This window comes from Cricetulus griseus, chromosome 3, assembly GCF_003668045.3.
Source record: "Cricetulus griseus strain 17A/GY chromosome 3, alternate assembly CriGri-PICRH-1.0, whole genome shotgun sequence".
NCBI classification, from domain to species: Eukaryota; Metazoa; Chordata; class Mammalia; order Rodentia; family Cricetidae; genus Cricetulus; species Cricetulus griseus.
In genome coordinates, this window is record NC_048596.1 from 117,391,327 (window position 1) to 117,410,166 (window position 18,840).

Consider the following 18,840-nt stretch of genomic DNA (forward strand, 5'->3'; position numbering starts at 1 on the left):
ATGATCTCCATTTTAAGGTGGGAACAGTAAGGCTCGTCTACATGGAGGTTGGGATTCAACCCTGGCTATCTCCAGGCTATGCCCTTTCCCATAACACTTGGCTGTATCGGCTCAGTGTTCTGCCCAGATCTCTCCCCAACTTCAGTCTTACCTTCAGGTCCTTGCCCTTGAAGCTGCACTGCTGTTTCCTGTCAGCATCTGCACGCCACAGCAGCTGGAGAAGAAGGGAAATAGGTGTGAGGGTGTGGAGTGTGTGCGCAGCCATGCTCCTCCCCTGTCCAAAGCTTTCTCTGACCAGCAGGCTGAGCTTCCTGACCACCCCCTCTCCAGACACCTGGCCACCCTCAGATACCTCTCACCTCTTGGTACTCCCCGCCTGGTAAGAAGCTGACATTGCTGTTGAGTGCAAAGAGGGCCTCTCGGGCCCCCACGTACAGTGTCTTGCCATCCTGGCTCAGCAGAAGGGCCGTGTAGTTAGAGATGTTCTCAGCTTCAAATTTTCGGATCAGCCTTTCTTCAGAGCCTGGGGAGAGGAAGTTGTGCATGGCCTGAGAACCACCTTGGCCATTTATCTCAAGAAAGATGGAATTTAGTCAAAGGCAGGTCTGCAGGACTGTCAGTCCAGTCCAAGGACACGGGACTGGACAAAAATGATTATGATACTTCATTCAGTGGAATATTAAACAGCTGGCAAAAAACAATATATTAGAAAATAAGCAAACAAAGCTGTATAAGAAACATATAATCCCAGCCGGGCGTTGGTGGCGCATGCCTTTAATCCCAGCACTTGGGAGGCAGAGGCAGGTGGATCTCTCTGAGTTCAAGGCCAGCCTGGTCTCCTGAGTGAGTGCCAGGATAGGCTCCAAAGCTACACAGAGAAACCCTGTCTCAAAAAACCAAAAAAAAAAAAACAAAAAGAAAAGAAAAGAAAAGAAAAGAAACACATAATCCCAGCACACGGGAGGATGAGGCAGAAGAATTAGAATTGAGAGAGAAGGGGTCAAACTATGAAGCAAAGTGAAATATAAAATCATGGGTTGTGTGTTTATAATATAAGCACAGAATACATGAAAGGACAGGCAGGTGGCTCAGTGGGTAAAGGTGATTGCCACCAAGGCTGACTACCTGAGTTCAATACCCAGAACCCACATGGTGGAAGGAGGATTTGAACTCCCATAAGCTGTCCTCTGATGCCCTCATGACTGCCATATCAGTGTGCAACCACACACAAAAACATATAACTGTAATAAAGAGAAGAAAGACTTGAACATTTAAAATCCTCCTTTGACAGCATCTGACCCAAAGAAAAGGAAATGCAAGGTTAGCCCTCAACTTCCCTGGCCCTGCAGGAATACAATTTAAGCCTTCTGTCTCAAGCCAGAGCCCCCAGCACCCATGGAGACTTACAGTCACTAGACAGAGCATGAATGTCCTTAGTCTTGAGCTCAGAAACTTGAATGTGCCAGAGACAGACAGTATGACTAGGGAGAAGGGGGAGTGAGATTCTACTGTCCCTCCCAAGAGCAAAGAGGGTCACAATATGCTGTACTAGGCTCATAGGGGCTCTGTGTGTGGCTCAGTACATGCTTGTCTAACGTGAAAGGGCCTGGGTTTGGTCCCTAACAGCACACATGCATGTATGTGCAGATAGAACAAAATTGAGGATTATTATCAGACATTAAAAAAAGATGTTAAAGTGCATTGTTATTTTGATTATGGATGACACTCAGCCTAAACCACTGTGCAGTATAACCTTAGCCCAAATGAGTTTGCTTGCTTGCTTGAATTTTTGAGGCAGCTTTGTTACATAGCCCAGACTAATCTCAAAATCACGATCTTCCTGCCTCAGTCTCTTGCATGGCATATTAAGTAGCAAAGGCAATCACACAGCAAAGGTGAGAAGCTGCAGAGCATGTGGGGAGGGGCAAGCATGATGGAAAGAAAGCCACATTTTTCTCAGCAGCAAGCCACAAGGTTAGAGATGGAAAAAATGGTGGTGTGAGCATTTCACGTCTGTCCAGATGAAAGAGGTAGGTGTGTGTGTGTGTGTGTGTGTGTGTGTGTGTGTGTGTGTGTGTAGATCAAAGGACAATTTCTGGACATTCTCTTCCACTATGTGAGTCCTGGGGGTTGAATTCAGGTTGTCAGGCTTATCAACAACAGTGTCTTTACCCACTGAGCCATCTGGCCAGTCCTCATGCATTTATATACATACATACATACATACATACATACATACATACATACATACATACATCCTCATGCATTTATATACATACATACATACATACACACACACACACACACACACACACACACACACACACACAACCACTGAGAAAACTTGAGGACCTATTCATTGTTGCAAAAGATGCAAATAATTAGGAGATACTAATTATCACTAAATAAAAATAGGTTATAAAATATGTCTGGTCAGATTATTTCACTTTGTGGGAAAAGATATAAATGAGAAAAAAAAATCCAGACAGAAGGATGAATGAAGCACAAAATCCTGAGCGATAGAAGGACCAAAGGCATTTTTGCCTTTAAACTTATCATCTGGGGGTGTTACCAAAGCAACTTATACTTGCAGAATGCAAAAGATACAAACTTAAGAGGAGAAAAAGAAACAAGTCAACACCCACTGACCCACCAGTGTGCTGTTTATGCTTTGAATAACTAATGGGTTCAGAGAGGAATTATTTAAAAAATTCTAAGCGGCTGAAGACAGGACACAAAGACAAGCAGAAAGCAGCCCCTGAGCAGCCTCAGGCATGTCCCAACTGACCAGCGGGTCAGGACCATGCAAACAAACAGACTCACAGAGCCGGGAAGCCAGGAGGCAGCATGCCAGCCAAGCAATGTGAAGATGATTTCATGTGTGTTTGTATGTCCAATGTTTTTACATACCCTCAGCCTGGTTCCAGAAAGAGGTAAGGAAACACAAAGACAAGAAAGCGGCAAAATAGAAGCATTAAGATCAGGAGCAGAGAAAAAACAACCCGAAGAAGACATCAAAACTAGAAAGGAAGGATCACATAAGCAGGTCATTTGACCTTCACAAAGCTATTGAGGGTGGGTTGCACGTTTAACACTAAGACTCCTGGTGGCAACGGAGAAAAGGGAAATGAAGTAACTTGGTTCCCACTGACCAAGAACAGGAAACACACCAGTTCTTTGATGGAAGCACAGCCCTTTACCACATGGCACGAGATGCTGAAGAAGCATTGGGGCTTTCCAATAAGCCTGCTGAGACACGTGGGATGGGTAACATCCAGTCAACAGGATGATAGACAGGAGCTCATAGCTGCTCCCCAGAAAGGTCTCTTGGGGACAAAAGGTGATGACGGAGAAGACTAGGAGTTTCGGGGAAATATGTGTGGCTCTGTAGCTGAAGTTCTGTCACACTCCTGTAACCCAGAGTCAGGCACAGGGCTGCACTAGAATTCATGAGGAAAGATCCTGCTTGAGACTAGAACTTGAATTCTGCCACTGACACCAGAGGCAGTCACAGCCCAAAGATGTCCTCTCTTTAAAATACCAAGAGCTCTTCTCCAACTCTTAACTCCTTAACGTCCAACACTCCCAGCCCTCAGCAGCTCTCCAGCTTTTAACTCCTGTAGTGCCCGAGACTCCCAACCCTTAGTACTTTACACTGGGAGGCGAAGGGAAGCTGAAGCACCATTCCCAACCTCCCTAAACATCGAAAGAGATTCTGAAACTGCTGGTCTGAAAGACAGCCAGCCGCTGGACCATCGCAGGGTAACCCGGGAGGACAACACCCTAAGAAGCACCAAGTAGGCCCTTCCCTATGACACCGGCTCACTCCACTGTAGTTTCTTATGTGTGTCGCAGGGATAACACAAGAGTGCCGCTCATAGGAGCCTCACAAGACTCAGCAAGATCAAGACACACAGCTCCTGCACCCCTTTATCTCTTGCACCCCTCAAGGTTCTCGGGAAACACAAGCTGCCTCTGGTTCACCAAGGCTTATCTGCCTGCACTGGAGGGCATTTCCACTTGGGTGGGACCTACAGCTCTAAGCGGGAAGCCACCCTTGGATTCTGTCCAGATACAGAAATGCCAGGAGTCCCAGATAAGCACAAGTTCCAGGTGGCAGCTCAACACTCCCTCCACTTTAGCCTGGGTGGATGGCAAGCTGCCCAGGGTCCCTCAGACAAAGGCAAGCCAGGTTGGAGAGGAAGCCTGGGTGCCAGTGGTCCACAACTCCTGACTGCTGGAAAGACACTGAACAAAGTGACCAAGGGATGGAAAGTGAAACATACCTTGAAGCGAGCACAGTGCCTTCACAACACGCTTTCTCATGCTGTGAACACCCATCCATGCTTGCTCTCATCCCTCCTCCCTTGCACCCTGTGCCTCAAACTTAAGAGTCATGGTTTGCTGATGGACCCGGCTGCCAATGATCCTTCCACATGGTGGGCAGACTTCACTAGGTCTTCCCCACTGGTTATCTCATAGGACAGATAGAGACCATATACTGTCAAAGACCAGGTTCAAATCCAGCCTCAACCTCTCAAGGACAAGCCACTTAACCTTTCAGAGCCCCACTTTCCTTATCTGTAAAATGGGAACAATAATAGCCCTCTGCCTCACAGAGTTGTTATGAGAAGAAACGAGATTACGTATGTAAATAATAATGTACATAATAACCCACACTTACTGAGAGCTTTACTCAAAACAACTTTGCACACGTTTTCCCTGTGCTGGCATGATGCCTGGCACACGATCAACACTCGAGTGGCTCAAAAACAAAATCCAAAAGCCCTGCAGGAAAATCCAGCCCAGCAAGCCACAGAGGGCAGGACAGGGGGTGTGGCCTCCCTCCTGGGATGTTATAGTACCAGCCCATTCCATGTGAACCTGAGTGTGGTCCCCAAGGGTCTTGGTCAGATCAACTCAGAAAGAAATAGGATGTGTTACAAGTCACAAGTGTTGTGACTGCCCAAATTCCCATGTGTCTGGTGCCATCTCCAGAGTGACAGAATAGCTGTGTGGAAGTCTTTGCGGAAGGCCCTGCCTGAGCCTGCCCAAGTCTGTGTGTCTGTGTGCTTATGTGCACGGAACCTTGGGGCCTGTCCAGGCTTGTGTGTGAGTTCCTGGTACTCTTATGTGCACAGGTGACTGGAGATTGTGTGTGTGTGTGTGTGTGTGTGTGTGTGTGTGTGTGTGTGTGTGGTGTTGTTGTTGTTTTTGTTGTTGTTCTCTGTTGTGCCTCTTGTGCCAAAGAGCATGTCCCACCTGGTTTCCTGGCTGTGAATATAGTTCACATATCCTCCCTGTCCTCTGCCTGGGGTTTATTCCTTAACTAGAGGCTCTGGCTGCTGTCCCAATCAGAATGGAACTTCTCCCATGGTCCCTGGGCCACTTGAGTCAGTGGCTGCTCAAGAGCCTGTCCTCCCCCCAGGGTCTGTGCTCCCCAAGGATGCTCCCTCCTTCAAAGAGACAGGATGGGGCTACTCCAGAGCTGCCACTTTAGGGCCCCACAACCCATCCCAGCAGGAAGTGATGTGGGAACTCCTCAGCCCCCAGCCTCACTGAGCTTCTCCCCTTCCCTGTGACTCAGCCGGAAGCTTGGAGCTTTCTGGGCTAAGACAGGAATAGGGCTTAGCCCCACCCTGGACAGTGCTGACTCAAGAGTCCCACCCCGCTTTGCTCTGTGGTGGCTGAGCCACCACAGGGAGATGCTGACCTGGCTCTAACTTCTTGCCCTCCACAGGCCCCAGCAGGATTTGGCCAGAAAACTCCAGCCTCCCTGCCGAGTCAGAGCAAGGAAGGGGCCACCTTCTGCAGGGGTGTGAAAGGCCTCCTGGGTAGCTATGTCTCAAGGACATCATGCCAAGTCACCAGAACCTTGAACCCACTTGCTACAGTCAGCAGCAAACTGGCCTGGATGGACTTCCTCCCTCCGCACCACCCAGTGCTGGGCAGGAAGCAGCCACCTTGTCCTCAGGCTTCGTAAGCTGGGGCCAAGGTCGACATCACTGGGCTAAGGCCAGGGTAGAGTCCATAAGAGAGGGTCACTCCCACTGTGGAAGAGTATATGTCAAAGTCTCCCCTGAGCTAAAGTGGTCAAGAATCCAATGTCAGCTAGGTATGGTGGTCAGTAACCCCAGCACTTGGAAGGGAAAAGGATGAAGGTTCAGAAGGTTGGTTCTAAAGCAAGTTTGGATCTAGCCTGGATTACACAAGACTTTCTCTAAACCTACCCCCTCACCCCACAAAAAGTAAAGCATTCATAGCATTTAGGAGACTGAGGAAGAACTTATTGGAAGTTCAAGGAAAGTCTAGACTATATAGCAAGACCCCGACTCAAAACTAATAATAATAGTACTGCAACACTGGAAAGAGCATGAGCAAGCACTTGTGCTCATAGGGTGGTTTACTGTGGAAAGCCTCCCTCCCAACCGTCCCTATGGTCTAACAGGTTGAGATGGTCAGCCTGTTAGAACCCCAAAGCCACAGGACCAGTGTCTCATCTACATAGGCTGTTCCAACACCTTCAGAGCCTGACCTCTGCTCACCCCATCTAAGGCCCCCCCAGGACCATGGTCAGCTCCCGTGTTCCCTGCTCAGTGGCTGGCTACTCTATAACTTTCCCTCTCCTGTGGCCTCTGCCCTTCTGCCCACCTTCTTCCTCACAGATGTTTCCAAAAAGTTTTTCCCAGGAGAAACATGAGCCATTGAACATGAGTGACCTTGACTTCTAGCTCTCCCTTTCAGAAGGCACTTTTGTCTAGAACCAAATTCCCGAAGAGAGCTCTGGCCCACACTTTCACCTTTGCCTCCCATTCCCTCTTCCAGGGAACTGGCCTCACCCAGCCCAACACTTGGTGGGCGAGCCCACCAAGGCCCAGGTGTGTCTCACTGGTAGCCCTAGACCCCATCACACTGCTTGTCCTCCAGGTGTTGGGGCCCAAAGGCTCTCAAGGATCATCTCTTGTCTTCCTTATACACCCTGACCCCTGTAGATTCAGCCCCACAATCCCCTCCAGGTGGCCACGGGTAGGACTGATCTCTGTTTAGGATATGTAGTGGAGGTGGGATATGAACCTGTGCTGTCCTGCTCTGGTGTGCGCTGCTCTTTGGCCTCCCAAGGATTTTCTCTCGTGTGTTGCTCTAGCTCTTCTCAGTCTGTGAAGAGTCATGTGTCCACATCTACCGCTTCAATGATACAGACTCTGGTGACTCACACAGCACAGAGACTTACTCCAAGGGTATCCTCATGGGCCCCCTCACGCCTCTCATTCCTTGTCTTGAGATCTGGTGTCTTCCTCCCTCCAGCTCTGCGTGTGTCACTCTCCCTTCCTCAGCCATGCACATGCAATCCACCATCAAATTCTGCCGATTTCCCCTCCGTATTTTCCGAATCTGACCAAAGTCCTGAACCAGGCCACACATTACTCCCACCCGGGGCTACTGTAGCTCCCAGGGGCCCCATGCTACAGCTGAAAGGCTTTCCAAGAACTGTCACCACCACCTCACAAAACCTGCAGTGGTGAAGCATCATCCAAGCTCCAGGCTCCCCACCCTTTTCATGAGTGACATAGAAGTGCTGTTCCAGGGTGCTTTGGTCACAGCCAGCACTGCAGTGTAGTTCTCCCTCTGACGAAACTGTACTTATCAGCTCGTCCATGGCCCCTCCTCAATCTCCAGCCAGACAAGGGCTTGCCATACTCGTCACACCTGTCACGGGCTCTCAAGACAGTGTTTTATGATGAGATTACTGGGTCTGTCTTTTCCACCAAACAGAAGAGCACTTTGAGGGTCAAGACCAAATCTTCTACTGCTATCCCATGAACCTATCACCTGGTCAGATGGCTTCCAAGGAGGTGTGCTCTGAATGTTTCTTGACTGAAGGAGGGTCAGAGTCTCCCATTTTGAGGTGCTTTAGTCCAGAGAGAAGCCCTACATTGAAAGGGAGACAGCAGGACCAGGTGGTGGTGGCACACGCCTTTGATCCCAGCACTTGGGAGGCAGAGGCAGGTGGATCTCTGTGAGTTCGAGGCCAGCCAGATCTATAGAGTGAATGCCAGGATAGGCTCCAAAGCTACACAGAGAAACCCTGTCTCGAAAAACCAAAAAAAGAGAAAGAAAGAAGGGAAGGAAGGAAGGAAAGAAGAAAAGAGAGAGAGAGAGAGAGAGAGAGAGAGAGAGAGAGAGAGGACAGCATGGAGGCCCTGAAGGCTCCTGCCCTACACTGTATCTGACCCTTTCAGCACATGGACAGCTCAGTGAGTCGTAACATCCGAAAGGCCACAAGGAGAGACATGTGGCAGCTAAAAATGCTGCAGGAAATAGGAAATGGGCCACAGAGATGTATGTTGGGGGTGGGTAGGAAGTCCTGAAAGTTCCAGTGCATCCTGACTTCATCACCGATCACTTGTGTAACGGCGGACAAGTCACCCACCTCCTCAGTGGAAGGCCTGAAGAAGGACTTAGATGACTAACAGAATGCATCACGTAACACTCCCCTTCCTGCCTTCAGTCCTCCCCTCCCTTCCTCTTACCTTTTCACACACCAGACAGTTTCCGTGTGTAACACCTGGCACCCTGGTGCCAGGCAAGGGAGACAGAATTGGTTTGAGTGTACAACTGGAAGCAGGAGGCCCTCGAAAGAAAGGACTCTGCCTTGCCAGATTCCCCTTCAGCAGGAAATCAGGATTTTCATATAAAATTCCCTAAGTTTTAAATATCAGCCACTAATTAAACATTTCTAAGTCACTTGAAAGTCAAGCAAAATATATTGCCAGACTGGCTTTGGCCACCACCTCTAGTGATGAAAACCTCTGATACATGTGCTCCTAATTCCAGGCCGAGACCACCAATATCCAATTTGACAGTGCCCTCGGGGGCCCCAGCTGGCTCCCTTGCTCTGTCAAGGAGTGACCTCAACAGACTTCTTTACCAGATGGAGTCACATAGCTGATCAATTACGACGGGGCTGAACTGGACCGCTCTGCTGCTGCCTTTGTGTAACTGGCAGGTGAAGCAAGAGGCAGCTGTTCTCTGGGAAAGATTTGAGGTTCCTGAGTCACTGAAGAAACTGACCAGGAAGTCTCCTATCCTTGGTGAGGCATGACCCTGACAGGGTGAGGTGGCTCCACTGGGGTTGAGCAGTCTTTTCTATACTAAGTACAACAATACAGCTCCACAGGTGAGAGTGAGCCCTGCCCAATGGGCACTGTGTGTGGATGGTACTCTTCATCTGTGAGTAGGTAGCCTCTCACAGAGGGTGAATAAGAAGAAGCTAGAGCGGAGATGTAGCTCAATGACAGAGACTTTCCTTAGCAGTCCCAACACCCTGAGCTCCTGGTTCCACTCTATCATTGGTGACAAAAAAAAAAAAAAAAAAAAAAAGGTCCCCAAAGGCAGCAAGTTGGCTACTTTGGACACTCTTTAGGAGAAAGGAGAAATGAGGGCTCTATCTCCCACCTATCACGCTTACCACAAGCCCCTCCCTGAAGCATCTCTGCTAGCCTTCCAGGCTAAAGAAAAGACTTCCAGATGGGTCCAAGAAAATGTGGAATCACAGGCTTGGGAGGGGTAAATCACTCTCCTCTGTGATCCTCAGCTACACCTGTCCCCTCATCGGCAATCTTCTTCTAGGTTCCTAAGGCTGGAACACCAGCTATAACCCTGGAGGGCTGAAGGCAGCCCTAGGGCAGAGGCAAACAAGAACCAGCTAATGAGCGACCAGGAAGATCCCAGAGGGCAAGTGAACAGCAGGAGAGGTGTATAGTCTTCAGACAGCAAGAGGAGAGGTCCCTGTGCCAAGATGCTTGCTGTCCTCAATGGGAGCTGTCTTCTTTCCTGATGTGGCAAACCTTCCCAGGACGGGGAGGCCACAAGGTAAAGAACAGGAAGGCCAATCGGGGAAAAGCAGTTGTATAATACAGTCTATAGAGCAGTACTCTCCAGGATGCTGACTGGAGAGAGGGCAGTACTGGACCACAGTGTTCTGGGATATTTGTACACGGTGTAAAAAATGTATTGCTGGGATTGGTGCAGTAAAAAGCTGAATAGCCACCGGGTGTTGGTGGAGCATGCCTTTAATCCCAGCACTCGGGAGGCAGAGGCAGGTGGATCTCTGTGAGTTCCAGGCCAGCCTGGTCTACAAGAACTAGTTCCTCCAAAGCCACAGAGAAACCCTATCTTGAAAAAACAAAACAAAACAAAACAAACAAACAAAAAAAAGCTGAATAGCCAAAAGCTAGGCAGGAGGTATAGGTGGGACTTCCGGGCAGAGAGAGAACTCTGGGAAGAAGGCAAAGTCAGCAGCTAGATGCAGAGGCATGAGCAGTACAGAGAGTTGAGGTAACGAGCCAACATGATAGAATGTAGATTAAAATAAATGGGTTAATTTAAATTATAGGAGTGAGTGGGAGCTGGGCAATAGTGGCACATGCCTTTGATCTCAGGACTTGGGAGGCAGAGGCAGGCAGATCTCTGTGAGTTTGAGGCCAGCATGGTCTACAGAATGAGTTCCAGGACAGCCAGGACTACACAGAGAAACCCTGTCTGGGGTGGAGGGAGTTAGTGGGACAAGCCTAAGCTAAGGCTGAACTTTCATAATTAACAGTAAGTCTCCGTGTCATTATTTGTGAGCTGGCAGCCCAAAGAAAAATCCAACTACACCACAGGACTAGTTCTGTTGATCCTCTCCTGGGATGCAGGGAGAGCTCCACCTAAGGTTTCTGAGCCCTCACCCAGCCTAAGCAGTCATGGAGATGGGACGGGGGCCATAACCTCTAAGAAAAGGCTAACAGGAAGGTATGAATGGTGACATGACTTTTCAGAGCCTGTCAACCAGGCTCCATCATCCAGGTGATTATGCTATACTACATCAAAGGGTTCCTCCTACACTCTGCAAGTGTAGTTAGTGTTCTGGACAGGCATACAACCAACTGAATGGGACTTCCACAGGGATGGCAGGGTGGAGCGTGAGGGGAAGTCCAGTCCCAAGCAAAGAAGGCTCTTGAGGCACAGAAAATTTTTGAAAGAACAGAACCAAGAGCTCTTGGAAATTGGGCAAACCTAATCGAGTCTCCAAGACAATGACCTCCCTCAACCCTGGGGTCCTGGCTTCATCTCCTTCCCAGGTCAGAGCTGGCCACCTCACTCAGCTCCCACAGCAGTTCTCAGCATGTACCTGCTGGAGTGAGGCTGGTAGGAGGTTTGAGCAGAGCAGCAGGTAGCAAAAGCTGCTACCTTCCATTGGGCAGGCTGCGCGTGTGAAGACTCATGACAAGCACTTTACATACATTATCTCAATAATCCTCTCTCTGGGGTCTGGGAGATAGGCCCCGTTATTCTTCCTGTCCTGTGGATATAGATACAGGCTTAAGAAGGCCATAGCTTGCCCTATGATATGTCCTCAATGAGGGTATTAAGTCAGTTTTCCCAGCCCGGCTCTCAGCACCTATCCTTAGGGCTCTCAACTGTCTACTTACCTCTGAAGAATCACAAACAGATCAGCCTATGGGACAGAACTACAAAGTCTCATGCTGGGCTGGGGTCACATCAAGGAGGGAGGGCAATGAGCAGACAAAAGGGAACCACAGCATCAGGCAGCACAGGGGCCACTCAGGCAGCCTTGACTCTGAATGCCTGCTCCAGGTTGGAGGACGGGCAACTGATTCGTGCCAACGGCCTTGTTCTCTGCATTCAATAGGGTTTTGTTGACTGCATTTTGCAGGCCTACAGACTTAATTCCAATCTGGTTCATACACTCTTTCCAGAGCTTTTAGCAGGATGCTTCTGGGGCTGGGGGACATTAATAGCTCTTTTAATTACCCAAATAAAGGGGCTCCGTCTGACATCAGTAGGCTGTGGAAGCAGTTTTGTTTCTTCAAACAAGCCAGACTGCAAGGCCTAACTCCTGCTCTTGTCCTGTTATGGCCCTGGAGTTTTCAGGATAAAAGAACCCAAAGTTCATGTTCTTCACAGACTTCCAGCTGGTTTCAGGAATCCACAGGAAAGCTCCCCCACTCCCACTCAAAATGTCCCAGGTCTTCCTTCCCTCTACTGACCATTAGGTGAGGTCACAAGACCCCCTCCAACCTGAGGACTCCCAAGAACAGGAATAATAATTACTCTCCCTTCAAGGGACTTTTGATCACAAACAAGAGCCCATTATCCCCAAGCATCAGGTCTTGGGGGTGGGGGGCAACTTGGGTGTGAATTCAGTTCAGGTGGTGGGAAAAGGGGTGTGGTCTCAGTTCTGTGCAATCCCTGAGAGGCCTGTGTTAGAGACTGAAGGACCCTGAGCTAGGCACCCCTGGTCACCATGGGCCTTCCAAGAATGGGCATACTGCCAGGAACATCTAACGAGCCCCCAGGGATGAGACAGGAAACTGTCTCAGGCCAGACTCAAAGGGTGAGCCTGCCTGTTCAGTCACCAGGGCATTCCCCATTTGGGACTCCAGCCACAGGACCTGCCTGTACATGGGAGGAAAGGGAGTGGAACCAGGTATTAAGGGTACTGTGCAAGCCCAGGAAGGTAGAGCACTGTGGTGGCATGGTAGCTCAGTCAAAGGTAGATGTACACCCAGTGCTCAGGAGGCTGGGCATTGCTGAAACACTGCAGACCATGGTGAGGATTAGAATAGTGTCCCCACTCCCCTGGCAGAACCAGCCCCCAAAGCACAGTGGAATTATGTTCTTGGCCTGCAGGCCCTTTCAAACCCTCAGCCGGGTCTTTGTACAGTGCATAAGACACCCCCTGCCCACCTGTGGCAGCCCTAAAAGGTTATAAAATTGTGAAAACTGGCTAGGTCCAGGAACTGTGCAGTAACCAAGGACTGATGTTTTCCTGGGAAGCAGGGCCTCTTTCAAGTCTTCCCACCATTCCTCGAGACACAAGACTTGCTGTTTGGTGTGGTCCTAAGAGCTAGTCCTGCCTTCCCAGGTGCATCTGTCCCCACCTTGTAGGCCCTGCATTTCCCCCTAAAGCTGTGAGGGTCTAAGGGTCTAGGGCAATGGTTTTCAACATGTGGGTCTTGACCTCTTTGGGGGTTGAAAGACGCTTTCACAGGGGTCACCTAATGAAAGGTTCAGGCATTACGCTGGCCTGGCCCTGTTACCTGGCAGAATCCACTCAGGCAGTACCCTAGTCAGCCCAGGATTCCATGGGAACTAAGTCTGCATGCAGGTGTAAAGGACCCCTTTAAAAGACAGAGCCCTGCCCACTTAGGCTCTCTCCTCTCTCCTCTTCCTCACTTTTCTCTCTTGCCTTCCTCTCTCTCCCGCTTTCCTCCTCCCCCACCTGGAATAAACCATGGTTAATGTATCTCTTATTCTAACGTCTCATCTCATGTCTCTTTTTTTATATTTTTAAACTTTTACAAAATAAGAACACCTAAGACTATCAGAAAACAGATATTCAGATTATGATTCATAACAGTAGCAAAATTACAGTTATGAAGTAGCAATGAAAATAATTTTACAGTTGGGGATCACCACAACATGAAGAACTGTATTAAAGGTGGCAGCATTAGGAAGGTTGAGAACCACTGCTCTAGGGAAACACAGAATGACAGAAGTTTGGCTCTGATGTAACTTACTTAATGCAAGATGGGTTCCTTACTGGCTCAGAAGGGAAAAAAGGGTAAGAAGGGTATGGCAAGATGGTTCATCAGGAAAAGGCATTCACCACCAAGCCTGATGACCTGAGTTTAATGGCTGAAGAACTTTGCCAGTTGCCCTCTGACCTCACTGACCTCCACATGTGTTGCCTGTGCCCACACACCCACACACAAGCTAAACAAAATTTTTAAAGTAGCAGAGCAACAATCCCTGGTTCAGATTTCAGTCCTTACTAACCTCAAGAACAGAACTCCCAAGGGGCTGCAGTCAAACTAACACTCTGGAACCATCTCCACCCTGTGGAGAACCACCCAGTTCCATGCAGGAGTGGTCCAATTTTAACATAACAAGAATGACAGCAAACACCTGCTGAAAGGTTTCTGTACCAAGCCCTATCCTAAGGACTTGACAGACTGTAATGGGCTGAGCCTTGAGCAAGGTGCTAATATCCCTATTTACAGATGAGGAAATCAAGGCACAGAGAAGTTGTTCACTCAAGGTCACATGGGAACTAAATGGCTGAGGCAGAATTTGAACTTGGACCACCACAAATGTTTCTGATAAGAGATTCAGACCCTGTTAGGGGGCCTTAATTGAAGAGCTGGTTCTACCCTTTTGCAAATGGGATGCTTTCAGGGGTGGGGATGCTATAAGAAGAAGGAAGCCTGGTAGGGTTTTAGTCTGTAACCTCTAATTTATGCACATTCTGTTCTAACTCACACGTGACAGCTTGCAAGTTAGAGGGGTTTGGCCAACCAATGTCTGTTGGCACCTATGTGCCTGATGCCCACCTACTGCACCAAATTTCATAAATTTCCCAAGATGGCTTTGCAAAGTATCTACACCTAAGCAACCTTTGCAGAGGAGGAAACTGGAGTGCAGGGACAGGAGGTATTTGATGGGCTCAAGACCCAAGCCCACCTCTTGGTACACACCTTTAATCCCAGCACCCAGGAGGCAGAGGCAGCCTGATCTATAGAGTCAGTTCCAGGACAGCCAGGACTACGAAGAGAAACACTGTCGAAGTTTCGAAAAGCAAAACAAAAAAGACCAAGTCCCTAGAATTCCAAAACTTGAGGGCCCCAGGGTTCAGGGACAATCAGACGAAGAGGAGTAAAGAGAGAGTGGAGGATTGGAACCACGGTCAGCCACAGAGGCAGATGTAAAGCAAAGCCACAGGAAAGGAATCCGGCCAAGATGGTACTCTCAGGTCCCTCTAGTTAGGATCCTGTAGGGTCTTCGGAATGTCAGTTTCCAAGTCCTGATGTGTGTGAGGGGTGAGGGGGGAGTCAGTCAGAGGTGGCAGGGAGGAAAGACCTGGCGCCCACCCGCAGCTCTTCAGTGGCTGCCTAAGAATACCAGAAGCCCAGAGTTTATAGTGCAGCTAGCAGCCGTCCCCTAAGCCCTTTGCCGTGGGTGGCTCCGAGGTTGGCTCTGGTCATCATCAAAGACAAGTAGATGAGTAGACTGGATGGCCAGCACCTGAGCCCTCCACCCCCAAACAGTACCAGTGTGCCCCCTCCTGGGAGACAAGCAGCTGCAACGGAGTGAATGGCCTTCTCTAGGTACACATTTAAAAAATGGAAGAAAGGGGTTCTCCGCTCCCTAGCTTCCCTTCCCTTTCGCTTTGACCACAGCATTTTGAAAGGAGAAGGGGACGTATTGGACCTCAACCTCTCCTTTTTCGTGGCCTCCCGCACTAACCACCTCGCGGCCCGCGCTCCCTTCCTTCCGCTGCCCCATAGTACTCACCCAGTGGCACACTGATCCGGGGGCCGAGCGCCCGCGTCGTCGTCGTCGGTCGCAGCAGCAGCAGCAGTGGCAGCAGCAGCGGCAGCAACGCGCGCAGCAGGGCGAAGCAGCTCGCCCGGCCCATCCCGGCGCGTGGAGCTCGGACCGCGGCAGCCAGCGGCGTCCTTCAGCTCCGGCTCAGGTTGCTCAACTGGAGTCGCTGGCTGCGGCCCCGCCCCACGCGCAGCTCGGCCCCCGGGTCCTTCCCTCGGCCTCCACCACCGGACCTAGGGGGGTAGCGGGGAAGACGGTCACGTGGGTGGCTGCACCACAGGCTCCACTGCCCAGAGCGCAGCGGGGTGGGAGTCCCGCGCTCAGCCGCAGGGAGGAGGGCGCGGAGCAGGAAGTCGCGGGAAGGCCGGCCTCCTGGCTGCTTCTCACCCAGCTCTTCCCCCTTCCTCCTTCCTGGACGCTGGAGTACGATGGGTGCCGGATGGGATCACCCAGCTTGGGGCATATGGGGAGGAGCAGATTCTGGGGACCTGAATCAGAGACTGAGGGGCTCGCAAGGCTGCAGGAGCCACTCGGACCCGCCCTCCTTCCGGCTGCCGGGGTCCCTGCCCCACACCCCACCCCCCACCCCCCAGCTCCAGGAGCTGTGCATACACTGGGACTGGTTGGTGGCTTTCCAGTCTTACTTCGGCGGGAGGTCTATGCATGGTCTAGAATCTAGATACTCTGCTGGGTTGTCTATGCTTAGAATTCTGTCCACGCGAAGCCCAGGGCGGTGCAAAATTAGTTCAAGTGGGATAATAGGATTTCATGGACTGCACTGCCAAGGAGGCTGGACCTTCCCCACAACCAGCACGTGGCTGAGCATAGGAAAGGAGTCCCTAAGGATGGAGTAAGACGCCGCCAGAGATACTCACCCGCAGGTACAGGGCCTGAGGTCAATTTGGTGGCTCTTAAGTAGAGAGGGAGAAAGGGACGTAAGGAGGTGGGAGATGGGAAGGAATATCAACAAAGAGACAGCAAGGTTTAGGGAACCCGTTTCAGCTTTCCTAGGTGCGTGGACAGAATTAAAAACTTGAGAATCTGTGTTCATTGTTCTTGTGGCAATGAGACCATTTCACCCAGAACTTTCTGCAGTGGTCAAACAGCTACTCTGCACCCGCTGCCACTATCAGCAGTCTCAAAGCAACATAGTTGTCCTCCCATCTCCACCCCCACTGTTCCCCACATCCTCTCCCACAGATAGAGGGCAGACAGGTGCTTGGTGGTCCCAGGTCTCCTTGCTTAAAAACAGACTTATTTATGTCCCATAGTTTCTGTACCATCACCACCCTGACAGCCTTTATAGTCTCATGTCTTTTCTCATATCCAAACCCACTAGCAAACCCAAAATCCAAAATTTAACTGCTTCCCTACCTCCCACCCTTGCTCCCCTGGCTACACTAAGGGTCTTCTCAATGTTTCTTCCGTTACTCTACAATCTCTTCTCAACACAGTAGCCAGAGTCCCTAAAAATGAAAGTCAGGGACTATGGTTCAGTGACATGTTTCAGTGGAGAGACATGCTGTCAAACTTAATAGCCTAAATTTGATCCCAGAACCCATATGGTAAGAAAGAATGCACTCCCAAAGTTCTATCCTCTGACCTGTGTGTGCCTGAGACACTAAATAGATACATGTAAAAACAATTTCTTTTTTGTTTTTGTAGCCCTGGCTGTTCTGGAACTGGCTTTGTAAAACATGGAGATGTACCTGCCTCTGCTTCCCAGGTGCTGAGATTAAAGGTGTGGGCCACAGGTCTGGCTTAAAAATAATTTTTAAAAGCCAGATGGAAATGGTGGTACATGCCTTTAATTCTCTAGCACTTGGCAGGTGGAGACAGGAGGACCAGGAATTCCAGGGCAACCTCAGATACAAAACAAGTTAGAGGCCAACCAGTGCTACATGAGCCTCCGTCTCAAAAAATCTTAAATACTCCGGGCAGTAGTGGCACACGTCTTTAATCCCAGCACTCGGGAGGCAGAGACAGGTGGATCTCTGTGAGTTCAAGACCAGCCTGGTCTACAGAGCAAGTTCCAGGACAGCCTCCAAAGCCACAGAGAGTTTGTCTTAAAAAAAAAAAAAAAAAAAAAAAAAGGAAAAAAATCTTAAATAAATAAAATGAAAGAAATCAGGGCACAGCTTTCTTCTGCTCAAAACCTCCCAAACACCTGGAATGGTGCCTATATACATGGTAGGCGGGCCTTCAATAAATATTGGTTGAAGGAATGAAGTGAATGAAACGTAATAAGAATCGCAGGCTACTACTAGCTCATATTAACTAACAACCCAGAACAATCTCTTGATACCAATTTCTACCTAGTGAACAGGGCCCCAAACCTGAAATTATGCAATTAGCTTTTTCAACTGAACACAAGGCTTCAAAATTATCACTCTTAAATCTATTGGTTCTGGCCCAGATTTTATCCCACAGGTCATTTTGAATATCAATTATAATATCATACATGTGGTGCCTCCCTTTCTAGTTTTAAGTCATCGTAAATTTGACTAAGTATTCCTTAGACCTTTAATCAAGTCACTGATAAAAATAATGGGTGTGCAGACTTAGCCTCCAGATCTTGGTTTCTGCACACCACTCCCCTAGAAAAGGAAAGTAATCTCTTTGGAGGATGAAAAGGTAAGTACAAGGCGAACATTTTTGTTGAATCTGAAAGCAAAGAAGTCAATGAGGCTTTGCCTAAAGGATATAGGAGACAGTTTGATGACCACTTTGGTCATAAAATGGCATAATAAGTAATGGCTTCTAATGCATCAAATTAAAATACAACCCATTAGTCCATAGTGTGACTCAGAGAGAAATGAAAAGGGAAGGGAAGGGAACTTTTCTTTATGGAAAAATGCTGGCTGATCAGTGTAGACATGGAAGGATTAGCCAAGTTAACAAAGATCATGGCTGGATGTAAAGACTGAGGAAACAATGTCTGAGAGTCTGTCCCACAGATGACTTATACCCCAAGTGAAAATGTATCTCTGCCAAAGAGATCTGGTGGTCACCATCTTAGCCAAGAGGTCAGAAGAAACATCACCTGCAGTAGGAGTATGACATAATTGCCCTCTCTCATCAGTGCCATGAGAGATTCACATTTCCAATGTTTGTGGTGTTCCTACCCAAAGGGTTTAAACCACATCTAACAATGAGAAGGAAAGCAAATACATCCAGCATGAAAAGCATTCTATAATGACAAGCCTGGGCTCATCAAAAAGGTCAATATGGTGAAAGTAAAAACATAAACAAATAAATAGTAAAAATAGGGGAGGCTTACCGTGAAAAGACAAAAGATAAAGATTTGTGAACTTCACCTGAGTTTTGGAGGAAAAAGGTGCTGCAGTGCTGGGTGATGGTGTTGCATGCATGCCTTTGATCCCAGCACTCAGGAGGCAGAGCAGGCTGATCTCTGTGAGTTCGAGGCCAGCCTTGTCTCCAGAACGA

General features: G+C 49.1%; 1 protein-coding gene across 2 annotated transcripts in view; it reads right to left on the minus strand.

Annotated features, from left to right (window-relative positions):
* Sema4b (semaphorin 4B) overlaps positions 1 to 18,840 on the minus strand; it is a 41,373-nt gene that overhangs the window by 11,671 nt on the left and 10,862 nt on the right. Inside the window, exons 1-4 of one of the 2 annotated variants that reach the window (XM_035442437.1) lie at positions 15,781 to 15,907; positions 15,361 to 15,626; positions 360 to 523; positions 152 to 214 (exon numbers count right to left, since the gene is read on the minus strand). In XM_035442437.1, the coding sequence (XP_035298328.1) occupies positions 152 to 214; positions 360 to 523; positions 15,361 to 15,484 (351 nt within the window). In that variant the 5' untranslated portion in view covers positions 15,485 to 15,626; positions 15,781 to 15,907. Of the gene's footprint in view, positions 1 to 151; positions 215 to 359; positions 524 to 15,360; positions 15,627 to 15,780; positions 15,908 to 18,840 lie in introns of those variants that run through there. The other variant, XM_027408230.2, reaches the window with a different exon arrangement.